The following is a 17,145-nucleotide window of genomic DNA, read 5'->3' as shown; positions in this document are numbered from 1 at the left end:
AATTATATATATACCTAACATCAGGACATCCACATATATGAGGCAAGTATTCACAGAATTGAAGGTATACAATAATAATAGGAAATTTTAATACCCAACTTTCAATAATGGATAGAACAACCAGACAAAAGGTTAGTAAGGAAACAGAAGACTTGAACAACACTATACACTAGTTAGAACCTAATAGACAAATGCATAACACTCTACTTAACAGAAGTAGAATACACATTCTTTTCAAGTGCACATGGAACATTTTCCAGGATAGATCATGTTAGGTCACAAAGCAAGTCCTAACAAATTTAAGAAGATTCAAATCATACCAACTGTCTTTTTTTCTTTTTTTTGACCATAATAGAATGATACTAGAAATAGCAGAAGAAAAACTGGAAAATTCACAAATATGTGAAAGTTAACACAACTATTTGACAACCAATGGATCAAACAAGAAATCACAAGGAAAGTTTGAAATATCTTAAGTGAAAATGAAAACATACCAAAACGTACGGGTTGCAACAAAAGCAGTACTATGAGCAAACTTCATAGGGGTAAATGCCTACATTAAAAATAAGAAAGATTGGCCAGGTGCAGTGACTCATGCCTGTAATCCCAGCACTTTGGGAGGCCGAGGTGGGTGGATCACGAGGTCGGGAGATCAAGACCATCCTGGCCAACACGGTGAAACCCTGTCTCTACTAAAATACAAAAAATTAGTTGGGCATGGTGGCACTCACCTGTAGTCCCAGCTACTCAGGAGGCTGAGGCAGGGGAATCCCTTGAATCTGGGAGATGGAGGTTGCAGTGAGCCGAGATTGTGCCACTGCACTCCAGTCTGGCAACAGAGCAAAACTCCATCTCAAAAACAAAAACAAAAACAAAAGAAAGATCTCAAATCAACAATCTAACTTCAAACTACTAGAAAAAGAACAAACTAAACCCAAAGTAAGCAAAAGGATGGACATAATTAGAATAGAAATAAACAAAATAGAGACTATAAAAACAATGTTGGGGGAGAAGTCAACAAAACTAAGCTAACAGCCCTTTCCTAGACTAATTGGTAGAGAAGAGAGAGGAGTCAAATGACAAAAATCAGAAATGAAAGAGGATACATTAAAACTGATGCCACAGGGCAGGTGTGGTGGCTCAGGCCTGTAATCCCAGCTTGGGAAACAAAGCAACACCCTGTCTCTACAAAGACAAACTGATGCCATAGAAGTAAAAAGGATCTTAAGAGTAAGAGAATACTATGAACAATTATATGCCAACAAATTGGATAACTTCAAAGAAATAGAAAAACTCCTAGAAACATACAACCTACTAAGACCGAATCATGAAGAAATTTTAAAAATCTGAACAGAACTATAACTAGTAAGACTGAATCAATAATAATAATAATAACTCCTAAGAAAGGCCCCAGACCTGATGACTTGACTGGAAAACTCTACCAAACATTTATTTTTATTATTTTTATTTTTAATTACTTTTAGACAGAGTCTCGCTCTGTTGCCCAGGCTGGAGTGCAGTGGTGTGATCTTGGCTCACTCCAACCTCCACCTCCCAGGTTCAAGTGATTCTCCTGCCTTGGTCTCCCAAGTATCTGGGATTACATGTGCCTGCCACCATGCCTGGCTAATTTTTGTATTTTTCGAAGAGATGGGGTTTCACCATTTTGGCCAGGGTGGTTTCAAACTCATGACCTCAGGTGAACCGCCTGCATTGGCCTCCCAAAGTGCTGGGATTACAGACATGAGCCACCATACCCAACCCTACCAAACATTTAAAGAAGAATGAATACCAATCCTTCTCAAACGCTTTCAAAAAAACTGAAGATGAAGGAACACTTCTGAACTCATTTTATGAGGCCAGCATTACCCTGATACCAAAACCAGACAAAAATACAAGAGAACTACAGACCACTATCTGTGATGAATACGGATGCAAAATTCCTCAATAAAATACTACCAAACTGAGTCCAATAGCCTATATTAAAAGATTTATATGGTGGGTACAATGGTTCATGCCTGTTGAATTCCAGCACTTTGGGAGGGCAAGGTGGGAGAATTACTTGAGCCCCGGAGTTTGAGACCAGCCTGGCAGAGCCGAGATCAAGCAACAACATGGTGAGATTCTTTCTCTACAAAAAAATTTAAAAATTAGCTAGGCATGGTAGGGTACACCTGTACCCCCTCCCAGCTACTTGGGAGGTTGAGGTGGGTGAATTGTTGATCCTGGGAGGTCAAGGTTGCAGTGAGCTGTGATTATGCCACCACACTCCAGCCTGGGTGACCAAGTGAGACCCTGTCCCAGAAAAGAAGAGAAAAGTTATACACCATGACCAAGTGGGATTTATTTTTGGAATGCAACAATGATTCAACATGTAAAATCAATATAATATATTACATTAACAAAATGGCCAGGCACAGTGGCTCACACCTGTAATCCCAGCACTTTGGGAGGCCAAGGCGGGTGGATCATGAGGTCAGGAGATAGAGACAATCCTGGCCAACATGATGAAACCCCATCTCTACTAAAAAATACAAAAGTTAGCTGAGCATGGTGGAGCACACCTGTAACCCCAGCTACTCGGGAACTTGAGGGAGGAGGATCGCTTGAACCAGGGAGTTGGAGGTTGCAGTGAGCCGAGATCGCACTACTGCACTCCAGCCTGGTGACAGAGTGACTCTGTCTCAAAAAAAAAAAGTGAAGGACAGAAATCACATGATCATTTAAACTGATGCAGAAAAAGTGTTTGACAAAATTCAGTACCTTTTCATGATAAGAACACTCAGCAAACTAGGAATAGTAGGAAATTACCCCAAAATAATAAAAGCTATGTATGAAAGGCCCCACAGGTAACATCCTACTCAATGGTACAGAACTAAAGCTTTTCCTCCAAGATCAGAAACAAGGCAAAGATGTCTACTCTTACCACTTCTATTTAACATAGTATTGGAAATCCTAGTCAGAGCAATTAGGCAAGAAAAAGAAATAAAAGACATCCACATTGGAAAGCAAGAAATAAAATAGTCTCTATTCACAGATGACATGTTTTTCGTTTTTTGAGACAAAGTATTGCTCTGTCACCCAGGCTGTAATGCAGTGGCATGAGCATAGCCCACTATAACCTTGAACTTGTCGGCTCAAGTGATTCTCCTGCCTCAGCTTCCCAAGTAGCTAGGACTACAGGTGCACACCACTATGACCAGCTAACTTTTAATGTTTTCATAGAGACAGTGTCCTGCCATTTTGCCCAGACTGATCTCTAACTCCTGCCTTCAAGCAATCCTCCCACCATGGCTTCCCAAAGTGCTAGGATTGCAGGCATGACCCATTGAGCCCATGCTGATGTGATCTTATATGTAGAAAACCCTAAAGATTCCATTAAGAAAAAACTGTTAGAAATAGTAAACAGCCAGCCGGGCGCGGTGGCTCACGCCTGTAATCCCAGCACTTTGGGAGGCCGAGGCGGGTGGATCACGAGGTCAAGAGATCGAGACCATCCTGGTCAACATGGTGAAACCCCGTCTCTACTATAAATACAAAAAATCAGCTGGGCATGGTGGCGCGTGCCTGTAATCCCAGCTACTCGGGAGGCTGAGGCAGGAGAATTGCCTGAACCCAGGAGGCGGAGGTTGCAGTGAGCCGAGATCGCGCCATTGCACTCCAGCCTGGGTAACAAGAGTGAAACTCCGTCTCAAAAAAAAAAAAAAAAAAAAAATACAAAAATTAGTCAGGTGTTGTGGTGCACACCTGTAGTCCCAGCTACTTGGGAGGCTGAGGCAAGGGAATTGCTTGAACCTGGGAGGAAGAGGTTGCAGTGAGCCGAGATCGCACCACTGCACTCCAGCCTGGGCAACAAAGTGAGACTCCATCTTAAAAATAATAACAATAGCCCAGTCATGGTGGCTCATGGCTGTAATCCTAGCACTTTGGGAGGCCAAGGCGGGTGGATCACGAGGTCAGGAGTTCAAGACCAGCCTGACCAACATAGTGAAACCCCGTCTCTACTAAAAATACAAAAAATTAGCTGAGCATAGTGGCATGTGCCTGTAATCCCAGCTATTCAGGAGGCTGAGGCAGGAGAATTGCCTGAACCCAGGAGGTGGAGGTTGCGGTGAGCCGAGATCGTGCCATTGCATTCCAGCCTGGGTAACAAGAGCAAAACTCTGTCTCAAAAAAAAAAAAAAGAAATAGTAGACAAATTCAGCAAAGTTGCCGGATACAAAATCAACATATGATAATTAGTTGCATTTCTGTACACTAATGAACAATCTGAAAAGGAAATTACCAAAATCACACTTACAATAGCCTCCAATAGAATAAAATACTTAGTAATAAACTTAACAAGGGGATGAAAGATTGTACACTGGAAACTACAAAACATTGCCAAAAGAAATTAAGGGGCCGGGCATGGTGGCTCACGCCTGTAATCCTAGCACTTTGGAAGGCTGAGGTGGGTGGATTACCTGAGGTCAGGAATTCAAGACCAGCCTGGCCATCATGGTGAAACCCCATCTTTAAAAAGAAAGAAAGAAGGAAAGAAATTAAGGAAGACACAAATAAATGGAAAGACATCCCATGTTTATGGATTGGAAGACTTGGTTTTAAAATGTCCATACTACCTAAAGCAGTCTACAGATTCAATACAATCCTTATCAAAATCCCAAAGGCATTTTTCATGAAAATAGAAAATCCAAAAATTCATATGGATGACGCTTGAGGACATTATTCTAAGTGAAATTAGCCATTTACAAAAAGATAATACTACATAATTCTACTTATATGAGGTAGCTAAAGTAGTGAAACAGAAAGTAGAATGGTAGTTTCCAGGGAAGAGAGAAAAATTGTATAGAGTTTGAGGTTGGGTGTGGTGGCTCATGCCTGTAATCCCAGCACTTTGGGAGGCTGAGGTGGGTGGATCACTTGAGAGAGTACCTTGGTCACCATGGGGAAACCTCATCTCTACTAAAAATACAGAAATTAGCCGGGCATAGGGTGTGGTGGATGCTGTAATCCCAGCTACTTAGTAGCCAGAGGCAGAGAATTGCTTGAATGTGGGAGGTGAAGGTTACAGTGAGCTGAGATTGTGCCACTGCACTCCAGCTAGGGCATTGGAGGGAGACTCTGTCTTAAAAAAAAAAAAAGTGTATAGAGTTCCAGTTTTGCAAGGTGGAAAGGTTCTAAAGATCTGTTGTACAACAATGTGCATATATATATATATGTATATAATTTATATACATATATATATATATATATATATATATATAATTTTTTTTTTGAGATGGAGTCTTGCTCTGTTACCCAGGCTGGAGCTTGGCTCACTGCAACCTTCACCTCCTGGGTTCAAGAGATTCTCCTGCCTCAGCCTCCTGAGTAGCAGAAACTACAGATGTACACTACCATGCTGGGCTAATTTTTATATTTTTAGTAGAGATGGGGTTTCACCATGTTGGCCAGACTAGTCTTGAACTTCTGACTTCAAATAATCCACCTGCCTTGGCCTCCCAAAGTGCTGGGATTACAGGCTTCAACCACCATGCCTAGCTACAATGTGCATATAATTAACACAACTGTACACTTTAAAAATGGTTATGATGGTAAAGTTTAGGGTGTGTGTGTGTGTGTGTGTGTGTGTGTGTATGTTTTCCTGAGTCAGGGTCTTGCTCTGTCACTCAGGCTAGGGTGCAGTGGCAGGAGCACAGCTCACTGCAGCCTCAAACTGGGCTCAAGCAATTCTCCCACCTCAGCCTCCTGAGTAGCTGGGACTACAGGTGTGTGCCACCCCGCCCCACTAATTTTTGTATTTTTTGTAGAGATGAGGTTTCACCATGTTGCCCAGACTGGTCTCAAACTCCTCAGCTCAAGTGATCTACCCACCTTAGTCTCTTAAAGTGCTGGGATTACAGATGTAGCCACCATACCCAACCTGTGTCTTTTAACCACTACATAAAAAAAATTTGACAGCTGTCTGCACAGAAACAAACAAAACATGAGGGGACTGGCCCACAATGTGTTATAGACATTACAGTATGATGTATAATAGTGGCTGTTCACAATGGTGTCCTGAGCCAGTGAAATGACTAAATATTCAGACTGTTTAACCAGGCAAACATAATATATATAACAAAATACATTCATTTAAAATTTTAAAATTTTGGTCCTTTGAAAAGGGTTATACTTTTGTTTCTGGAAAATTAACTCAGGAGGAATATTTCATTCCTAGTGAGGCTGGATAAATGACACACAATTGAAATGCCTTATCTCTGAAGTACTTAAGGTGTCCCCAAGCACCTTATATGACAAAGTGAAAGCAAAAAACGTCAGAGATTGACAGTTAAGAACTACAGCGTGTGCATGTATTTATTTATGTGTCTGTGTGTTCATTCTCCAGAGCATCATTAAATGAGAATCAAAATTCCAGACAACTCTCAATTGTATCACTCAATGCAGCCACTACTGAAGAGTTAAAGGTGGGCATCATTGGAGGAGGCCACCTTGGGAAGCAGCTGGCTCACACACTGCTGCAGCTCGTCCTCATCCCTGCTGAAAGTCTGCGAATCTCCACTCGGAGGCCAGAGACTCTGGGTAAGGAGCAGTATGTGGTAGAAAGGGGGCTTGGTTGTGCTGTGTAGGTGTGTAGGTGTGTAGTTGTCAACAAAGCCGTTCTGAAAGGGTCCTCCGAAGAGGAATCCTTGCATACAGCATGCAGAGTTCTCAGCTTGCTAGCCCTAAGCAAGGTTAGAAGCATGGCTTTCTCTCTTGTTCTTTAAAGCAACTTTTTTCTCCATGTGTACGTTTTATATCCATCTCTTTTCCCTGTGCCCTTGGTGGTGAATTATCTTTCTGGGTCTTTGATACAGGGAAGCTTTCCAAACAGAGTTCAGATCTTCTAACTAAATCAGTTAGGGTCTGGCTAGGTGTTGTGCAGTCCCAGGCATTTGCAGTTGGCCTTATATTTTTTAAAATGACATTTACTGAACTTTAAAAAATGTTTTGTGGCCAGGTGCGGTGACTCATGCTTGTAATCCCAGCACTTTGGGAGGCCGAGGCAGGTGGATCACGAGACCATCCCAGCCAGCATGGTAAAACACTGTCTATATTAAAAATACAAAAGTTAGGCCAGGCATGGTGGTTCATGCCTATAATCTCAGCAGTTTGGGAGGCCGAGGCAGGTGGATTACCTGAGGTCAGGAATTTGAGACCAGCCTGACCAATATGGTGAAACCCCATCTCTTTAAAAAATGATAATAATTAATTTTAAAAAATACAAAAGTTAGCTGAGTGTGGTGGCATGTGCCTGTAGTCTCAGCTACTCAGGAGGCTTGATACAGGAGAATTGCTTGAACCCGGGAGGCAGAGGTTGCAGTGAGCCAAGATCATGCCACTACACTGCAGCCTGGTGACAGAGCGAGATTCTGCCTCCAAAAAAAAAAACCAAAAACAAAATTTGTAATGATTTCATTTATGTTGATAGAAATCAGAACAATGATTTCTTCTGGGGAGATGGACTGAGAAAGTCCCAAAGGAAATTTTTCTGGGAAGATGGAAATGTTCTGTATCTTAAGAGAGGTATGGGTTTAAATGGGTATATGCTTTCGTCAAAACTGATCAAACTATACACTTCATATCTGTGTGTTGTATTATATGTAAATTATACTTCAATAATAAAAATATATAAAATAATATGATGCATATTGTAGAAAATTTCTCTATAAGGAAGGATATAACTACCTAAAACCTACCCCAGTTATCATTTCCTTCCTGTTTTTTTTCCTCTAAATTATATCAGTAATTAACACTGTATATAGTTGTTTATATTCTGCTCACTGCAATCTCCAGCTCCTGGGTTCAAGTGACTCTCCTGCCTCAGCCTCCTGAGTAACTGGGATTACAGGCACGCGCCACCACACCCAACTAATTTTTGTATTTTTTTAAGTAGAGACGGGGTTTCTATGTTGGCCATGTTGGCCAGGATGGTCTGGATCTCCTGACCTCGTGGTCTGCCTGCCTTGGCCTTCCAAAGTGCTGGGATTACAGGTGTGAGACACTGTGCCCAGTCTGTATTCTGCTTTTTTTACATAATGTATCATGAGCATATTCTCATATCGTTTAACATTTTTTGAAATAATGATTTGCCCACATTTGTAATCCCAGCACTTTGGGAGGCCATGGTGGGCGGATCACCTGAGGTCAGGAGTTTGAGACCAGGCTAGCCAGCATGATGAAACATGGTTTCTACTAAAAACACAAAAATTAGCCGGCTGTTGTGAGCACCTGTAGTCCCCGCTACTCAGAAGGCTGAGGCAGGAGAATCACTTGAACCCAGGAGGTAGAGGTTGCAGTGAGCCAAGATTGCACCACTGCACTTCAGCCTGGGCGACAGAGTGAGACTCCATCTAAATAAATAAGTAAATAGATAAATAAGAAATAATTATTTTAAGCCCCTCCAATTTCCCACAAGTAGAAGGTTACCCAGCAGGCTCTGAGCACATTCCTTTCCATCTCCCTAGCAGGGTGTGCTTGCTGTACCCGGTGTTAGGGTGCACAGACTTTGTAGTTGTGCCCAGTGGTGGCTAAGACCACCAGACACCCTACACCATTCTTCTTTTTCATCTCTGGATTTAAAATTTTATTAGTAAGAGATTAATTTTAATGTAAAAAAAGATTTTAAGGTTGTATGGTATCCCAAAGTATGGATGTACCATAATTTATATAACTGTGCCTTGTTTAGTTGAACTTCCTTGTACATAATTTTTGAAATAAAGTTATTAGGTCAAAGAATTGGTACAGCTTTATTAAAAATATATATATATATTTTTTGAGATGGAGTTTTTCTCTGTCTCCCAGGCTGGAGTGCAATGGGGTGATCTTGGCTCAATGCAACCTCTGCCTCCCAGTTGAAGTGACTCTCTCGCCTCAGCCTCCCAGGTAGCTGGGATTACAGGTGCACACCACCATGCCCAGCTAATGTTTTTGTATTTTTAGTAGAGATGGGGTTTCACCATGTTGGCCAACCTGGTCTTGAACTCCTAACCTCAAGTGATCTGCCTGCCTCAGCCTCCCAAAGGGCTGGGATTATAGGTGTGAGCCACAGAGCCCGGCCCTAAAATATTATTTCTGTACAATAAATGGCACACAGTTAAAAGTGTAGTTTGATGTTTTGACACAAATGCACCTGTGAAATCAAAGATAATGAACGTATCCCATAACCCCAAAAGTTGCCCCTTTTCCTGGTAATTCCTTTTTGTCTACTTCCCTGAAGCTCTCCACCCATGAAACCAACAATCTGATTTCTGTCACCATAGAGTAGTTTGCATTTTCTAGAATTTTATATAAATGGAACCATACAGTTTGTAGTGTTTTTTTAGTCTAACTTCTTTCACACTGCATAATTTGTTTGAAATATAGCCACTTTTTTTTTTTTTTTGAGATGGAGTCTCACTCTGTTGCTCAGGCTGGAGTGCAGTGGCACGATCTTGGCTCCCTGCAACCTCCACCTCCCAGGTTCAAGCAATTTTCCTGCCTCAGCCTCCCGAGTAGCTGAGATTACAGATGCCTGACACCATGCCCAGCTAATTTTTTGTATTTTTAATAGAGACAGGGTTTCATCATGTTGGCCAGGCTGGTCTTGAACTCCTGACCCAAAGTACTGGGATTACAGGTGTGAGCCACCATGCCCAGCCAAAATATTTCCAAGTTTTTTTTAAATGTATCAATATCCTTTTTATTTCTGAGTAATATTACTTTGCATGATAATTCCACAATTTATTTATCTGGTTGACCCAGGTTGTTTCCAGTTTCTCCAGTTTCTGACTATTACAAATAAAGCTGCTATGGGGCTGGGCGCGGTGGCTCACGGCTGTAATCCCAGCACTTTGGGAGGCCGAGACGGGTGGATCACGAGGTCAAGAGATCGAGACCATCCTGGTCAACCCAGTGAAACCCTGTCTCTACTAAAAATACAAAAAATTAGCTGGGCATGGTGGCGGATGCCTGTAGTCCCAGCTACTCAGGAGGCTGAGGCAGGAGAATTGCCTGAACCCAGGAGGCGGATGTTGCGGTGAGCTGAGATCGCGCCATTGCACTCCAGCCTGGGTAACAAGAGCGAAACTCCATCTCAAAAAAAAAAAAAAAAAAAAAAAAAAAAAAACCAAATAAAGCTGCTACGAATACCTGTATATAAGTGTTCATGTGGGCAACTACTTTTATTTTTCTTGGGTAAATACTTGGCAGTGAAATGGCTGGTCATGTGGTAGGTATATATTTAATATTTAAAGAAACCTCTAATGTATTTTTTCGAATTGACCTCCTAAAAGGTTTACAGATATAAAGTTTTACCAACATTGCATAAGAACACCCATTTTGGCCGGGCATGGTGGCTCATGCCTGTAATCCCAGCACTTTGGGAGGCCGAGGTGGGGGGCGGGGGATCACCTGAGGTCAGGAGTTCGAGACCAGCCTGGCCAACGTGGAGCAACCCTGTCTCTACTAAAAATACAAAAATTAGCAGGGTGTGGTGGTGGGTACCTGTAATCCCAGCTACTTGGGAGGCTGAGGCAGGAGAATCGCTTGAACCTGGGAGGCAGAGTTTAGTGAGCTGAGATTGCACCACTGTACCACAGTCTGGGCGTCAGAGTGAGACTCTGTCTCAAAAAAAAAAAAAAAGATGAATTATATTTCAAGTACTACTGCTGCTTTAGTAATAGAGTTAGGGCATTGCTGCATAGCTTTTAGAAGGAAGGAGAATTTTCTGATTTATGGAGCAGCAAGATGGGTTGATTTACTGAGCTAAAATAATGATCATCCTCTCCCCATAGTTGATGTTCAGGTCAAACTCCTTAGTACTATGCTCTTTCTGTCTTTATCCCTCCCAGGTGAGCTCCTGAAGCTGAAAATCAAGTGCTTTTACCAAAATGCTAATCTGGTGAGTTGGGCCGATGTGATATTCCTCTGCTGCTTGCCATCTCAGCTGCCTACTATCTGCTTAGAAATTCAAACCAGCCTTGCAAAGACCAGCATTGTGTATAGCTTTGTAGCTGCCATCCCACTACCCAGGTATCTTGTTAGGGTGAGAACGGAACTGGCACAACTACTCTGTCTCTCCATCTCTGACTTCTGTCTCCCACCTCCACTGTAGCCCCTACCTCTTAGAGTTGGTCATTTCCAGTAATAAGGAGGAAGCAGCTTCATCTGTAGAAGAACATAGCCTGTCTTTTTAATTGTAACTTCCCAACTTATGCACAGATAGTACCCACAAACCATTTTTGTTGCTGTACAAAGGTTAAGGTTTAAAATTGCAATAGAACATTTATTTCCATTATTTGAACACTGAAGTATTCTCCTGTGTATCAATGAGAAGGGAAAACATCAGTCAATAACATGAAAAGTTACTGAAAGTGTGTGTCAAATATTATTTCTGCACATCTAGTTTCTAGTCCAGTGCCTGGTACATGATAACATTCAATAAGTAAGGATTTGTTAGGTGGATGAACAATCCAACTGATTAGTGAAAAATCCAACTAATCAGTACAGACCCAGACCCGCATTTGTCTCTGGGGTTGGATATAAACACAGTAGGTTATATGGTCATTTATTCCAGTCCTGGCATTGCAGTCCCTGTCTTGGCTTTACTTCCAGGTTGAAACTACTGCTGAGCCACACCAATATCTTGCGGCCTCAGTATCGGTATGGGGAAGATTCTGTCAACGTCTGGGGGGCCGATAAGGAAATCATCGCTGCTCTCCAAGATCCTACAATTCTTCAAGCTACCTGTCCCTACAGTCCTGCTGGTCATGGCTCAACATATTTCTGGCATTCTTTTGAAATTCTTTCCTCTTGGCCCATTGCTGCTATCTTATTAAATCTGTGTGTGTGTGTGTGTGTGTGTGTGTGTGTGTGTGTGTGTGTCACAAGGTACTGCAGGAGAGCTACTTAGGAAGAGCTGAGAAGCCTGATTATTTCGACTTCTTAAGGACAAACTAAAAACCAAAAGAGGCGATAGCTTATTTCAACAGGAGGATGTAATATTGGACTAAAATGGCTTTTCCCTGTTCTAATCTTGCATTTTCCCCCAGTTCCTTCTCCTTATTAGCAGCGACTATTCTAGAGACACCTTTGCCACTAGCAATGTCTATATTAGTCATATCTGTCCTCCTCTGGGATGCTCAACACATGATGTATGTAAAGGCACAAGTAGGGCTTGTGGCTCAGGAAGGAGTGTTTGCTTATCTTGTGGTTCATGTTACCAACCTGTCTTGGAAAAAGTGGCTATTTGATTAGGAGTAACCTCTAAAAAAAAAAAAGAGAAAGAAAAAAAAAAGAAAAAAGGTGGCTATTCACTGTCAGGGGTTTATTCTAGGTTCTCTGCAACTCATTTTTGGTGGTGCTAACTGGTATTTACCTTCTCATTGGTGTGTAGGGGGAATAATCCTCAATATCAAGTGGTTGGAGGGAGTGTTCTACGCGGTCCTAAACATATGCACGACAAGAAACATGGCCCACTCCCAAGTGCTGCAGCTTCTGAGTGACCTCTTTCTCTCCACGCACTTTGAAGACTGTGGGAAAGACGCAGCATCTTGCCCAAAGTTTCAATTAACAGGTTTTGTCAGCAAAGCCTATGGCAAGAACTTGTCTCAGGAAAGGTAAGGGCATCAGACAGCTGGCCATTCTCATTTCTCCCAGACTCTTCTCTTAGTTAATGCTTTTTCCTTTTATCCTTTCATGTTCTCTTTAAACACTGATAAAAATCATACATTTTTGTGAAGAATTTTGACTAGTGGAAAAGTAAATGTCCTCCTTTCCCTTCCAAATCCCATTTCGTAGAGTTTAACAGTTTTTCTACTCTTAGCTATGCATTTACAAACAATTATATTGTCATTATATTATCATGTATATGCATATCTATTCCTATATGTACAGTGTTAGAAACATGGGAACTATGTATTTTGCTTTTTTACTTACTGTATCACAGCCTCTGTTCTATGTGAGTACAATCATAACTACCTCATTTATAAGCAGCTACCAGGTGTCCACTGGACACATTTATTTCATTACATTTATTCACCCTGTCTCCACTTGATAGAGATGTAATTCCTCCCCCCACCCTCAATTTTGCATTACGGGCTGCTTTGAACATTCTTTTCTTTTCTTTTCTTTTCTTTTTGGAGCAGTCTTTCTTGCTTTGTCGCCCAGGCAGGAGTGCAGTGGCATGATTTTGGCTCACTGCAATCTCTGCTTCCCGGGTTCAAGTGATTCTCCTGCCTCAGCCTCCTGAATAGCTGGGATTACAGGCACCCACCACTACACCCAGCTAATTTTTTGTATTTTAGTACAGACAGGGTTTCATTATGTTGGCCAGGCTGGTCTCGAACTTCTGATCTCATGATTCACCTGTCTTGGCCTCCCAAAGTACTGGGATTACAGGCGTGAACCACCACACCCTAATTTTTGTATTTTTAGTAGAGACAGGGTTTCACCATGTAGGCCTGGCTGGTCTCTAACTCCTGACCTCAAATGATCTGCCCACATTGGCCTCCCAAAGTGCTGGGACAATAGGCGTGATCCACTGCACCCGGCCTGCTTTGAACATTCTTGTACTTTGTGCACTTGTGCCAGTATTTCAGTGGGATATGTGAAAGAATCTCTGGGTCAAAGGTTATACACGTTTTATATTTGATAGGTGTTCCCAAATTGCTTATAAAAAATATGGTACTTTTTACATTTCTACAAACAACATATGAGGGTGCCACTTCTCTATTATCTGATAACTATCTAATAAGTATTTTTGATCTTTGATAATCTAATATGCAAAGATTATTGCTCTTGTTACTAGTTACTTCCATGCCACTAGATCCACTGGACGCTTTAAACTCTTTTTCTTCCTTAATTATTGAACATGCCGTCTTTTATGAAGCAGTCTCTTCTTCTAGGCTGTCATGATCCCTCCTGTTCTCCTCATTTTCTTCCTGACTCCCTAGCCCCTCCTTTGCTAGCTCCTCCTCTGCCTCACCCTTAAGTTTTCAGAGCTCTATCCTAGGTCCTTTTCTTTTCATCCTATACTTCTTTTCATTCTATACTTTGTTCCTGGTGATCTTTTCCACTTTGGGGACTTAGGTTGCCATATTTACACCGATGGCATGTAACTCTATATCTCTAGCCTAAATGTCAATGCTGTGCCTAGGTAAGTGCGTACTCATTATCTTCACTCAAATTTACCATGTCCACAAGCATACCTGCTCTTTTCCCTGATCTTCCGATGTTTGTTACCTAATTACATGCTCCTTCACCAAGTTGCTCATGTCAGAACCCTGGAAGTAATCCTAGATTCTTCGTCCTCTCTTATCTTTTGATTCTAGTCAATCATCAATGGACAGTTTATTCTCTGTGGCCGTGATACACTTTTGGTGTGGAGATTTTTCTTCTTCATTATCCCAGGGATTCCCCTCACTTTTCCGTTGTATTAGATCTCTGGTTTCCTGGATCCCTCTTCCTCTGCCATGAATTACTTCTTAATTTTGGGGAAACATGTCCTGCAGTACCTTCCTGAGAAAAGGGTACATTGAAATAATTTTCAGAGACTCTTTGTCTGAGATGTTTTTATTCTAACCTACCATTTTATTGAGAACATAGCCAGGTATAGAACTGTAGGTTGGAAATAATTTTCCCTTAGAATTTTGAGGCATTACATCTACAACCACACCACCCTGAACATGCCTGATCTCATCTGATCTTGGAAGCTAAGCAGGCTCGGGCCTGGTTACCACTTGGATGGGAGAATTTTGTAGCATTGCTTCATTGTCTTTCAGCTTCTAGAGTTGCTACTGAGAGTTACGGTGCCTTTCTAGTTCTTAATCCTTTATCTGAAACCTGTTTCTTTCCTTTCTGGAAGCTTATGGGATCTTTTGACCTCAGTAATCTTGAGATTTTATGATGTGCCATGATGTAGGTCTATTTTAATTCAATGTTGAACACTTGGTGAGCCTTTTTTTTCCATTAGGTTTTTTGTATTTATTTATTTATTTATTTATTTATTGAGACATGGTCTTACTCTGTTGCCCAGGCTGGAATGCAGTGGTGTAATCTTGGCTCACTGCAACTCTGCCTCCTGGGCTCAAGTTATCCTCCCACCTCAGCCTCCCAAGTAGCTGGGCACACACCACCACACCCAGCTAATTTTTGTATTTTTAGTGGTAAATCTATCAAGTGATATTTTCGTATTTTTAGTGTTAAATCTATCAAGTGATATAGTGTCTGGGATTGCCTTCAAAAATAATCCAATAGATGGAGGTAAAGGAGTAGGGGTGGGGTTTCAGATGAGACAAGATTAGCTATAAATCAATAATTGTTAAATCTGGGTGACAGTCACATGGAGTTTCATTATATTATTCTATTTTTTGTTATATTCTTTTTTACTATTCTATATTTCATTCTATTTTGATTGTTTTAAAATTTCCATAATAAAAACAAAGTTTCCTTCTATTAGTTTGTCAGCCCTAATTTACTTATCCTAATTTTACTGTTATCAAGTTTTAAGAAAATCTATTTCAAATTTTATCAGTTTCCCTCTTAAGCATTTAATAAGATTTTTGTTTCTCCTCTCCTTTAAGATTGTAATATTTAATTAATGTTGTAAACTACATAGGTTTTCCTGTCAAATTTTCCTTGTATTCCTTTTTTTTTTTTTGAGATGGAGTTTTGCTCTTGTTGCCCAAGTTGGAGTGCAATGGCATGATCGTGGCTCATTGCAACCTCCACCTCCCAGGTTCAAGCAATTCTCCTGCTTCAGCCTCCCCAGTAGCTGGGATTACAGGCTTGGTCCACCACGCCAGGCTAATTTTTTGTAGTTTTAGTAGAAACAGGTTTCACCATGTTAGCCAGTCTGGTCTCAAACTCCTGATCTCAGGTGATCCACCTGCCTCAGCCTCCCAAAGTGCTAGGATTACAGGCGTGAGCCACTGTGCCCAGCCCCTTGTATTCTTAAGTTAAATCTTATTTAATATACTTCCAGATCTGTTTTCCTTGAATGTTATTTAAGACCTCTATATTCAAAAGTGAAATTGGTCTGTAGTTTTCAAATTTGGTGTCAAAGTTGTGTTAACCTCATAGCAGTAGGAAGAAGCCTTTGACATTATATTAAGTGGGCTTGCCCACTTAATTTGAAAGGCAGGCATTGATCTCTTGGGCTGATTGTGATTTCTCTAGAAACAATGGAAAACAAGTGAGGAGAGAATAACAGGTCCAGGTTACATTTCTTTGGAGGTCTAGAGTAATCCTGAGTTTCTGCTCTGCAATCTGGCACCATGATGGGTTTGTATCTTCTTTTCTCTGTTCCATATTTTCCTAGCATAGCTGCTAAACTCAGTATGCACAGAATTATTCCATGGGGTCTGCCCATTCTTGAGTTCACAAGATCTTGATGAAAATGGGGAAATTTGCCCTGGCAAATTCAAAATCTATTACAAACTCATGCATGACTTATATATATTCTTTATTTCTTTCTTATTGTTAAGATTTTACAAACTCTATTTACATTCTGACAACCAGGTGTGAATATAGTCACCTGACTTAAGATTAGCCATCCAGGCTCTCCTGCTGGGACACTGAATAATTCAAGGACAGCCAAATGGAAGAGATGTATAGGACAAGGTATGGGGGTGGGAGGGGGTGCGAGGAGCTGCCATGCCCTTTCTGCATGTGCTACCCTCCTAGCATCTCCATGTGTTCACCAACCCAGAAACTCCTAGACAGAACTTAACTGTGGATCCATTTGGTCCAAATATCTTGGGAGGTGGGGAGGGTGCAATTTGACTATCTTTTTAATTTTTCTAGTTTATGGTGTTCTGGTTTATGATTTCTAGTTTATATTAGTTGATGATATAGTTTACTACTTCTTGAGTCAATTTTGGTAATTCATATTTTCCTAGAAAAATATAGTTTACTACTTCTTGAGTCAATTTGGTAATTCATATTTTCTTTCTTTTTTTTTTTTGAGATGGAGTCTTACTCTGTTGCTCAGGCTGGAGTGCAGTGGCATGATCTCGGCTCACTCCATCCTCTGCCTCCTGGGTTCAAGTGATTCTCCTGCCTCAGCCTCCTGAGTAGCTGGGACTACAGGCACATGCCACTACGACTGGCTAATTTTTGTATTTT

The 17,145-nt window shown here is 41.2% G+C and overlaps 2 protein-coding genes across 3 annotated transcripts in view; one reads left to right on the top strand and one right to left on the bottom strand.

The window, feature by feature from the left end:
* Positions 1-17,145, bottom strand: part of SAMD15 (sterile alpha motif domain containing 15) — a 57,069-nt gene that overhangs the window by 4,754 nt on the left and 35,170 nt on the right. The gene's annotated exons all lie outside the window — the stretch shown is intronic.
* Positions 1-17,145, top strand: part of NOXRED1 (NADP dependent oxidoreductase domain containing 1) — a 40,905-nt gene that overhangs the window by 9,055 nt on the left and 14,705 nt on the right. Inside the window, exons 2-5 of the mRNA XM_012476914.2 lie at positions 6,389-6,582; positions 10,872-11,052; positions 11,635-11,786; positions 12,416-12,638. Of these exons, the coding sequence (XP_012332337.2) occupies positions 6,389-6,582; positions 10,872-11,052; positions 11,635-11,786; positions 12,416-12,638 (750 nt within the window). The remainder of the gene's footprint in view (positions 1-6,388; positions 6,583-10,871; positions 11,053-11,634; positions 11,787-12,415; positions 12,639-17,145) is intronic.

The sequence above is a fragment of the Aotus nancymaae genome, unplaced genomic scaffold (genome assembly GCF_030222135.1).
Source record: "Aotus nancymaae isolate 86718 unplaced genomic scaffold, 86718_ANA_hifiasm-v0.15.2.pri h1tg000011l, whole genome shotgun sequence".
Classification (NCBI taxonomy): Eukaryota; Metazoa; Chordata; class Mammalia; order Primates; family Aotidae; genus Aotus; species Aotus nancymaae.
This window is presented reverse-complemented; position numbering and strand designations above follow the sequence as displayed.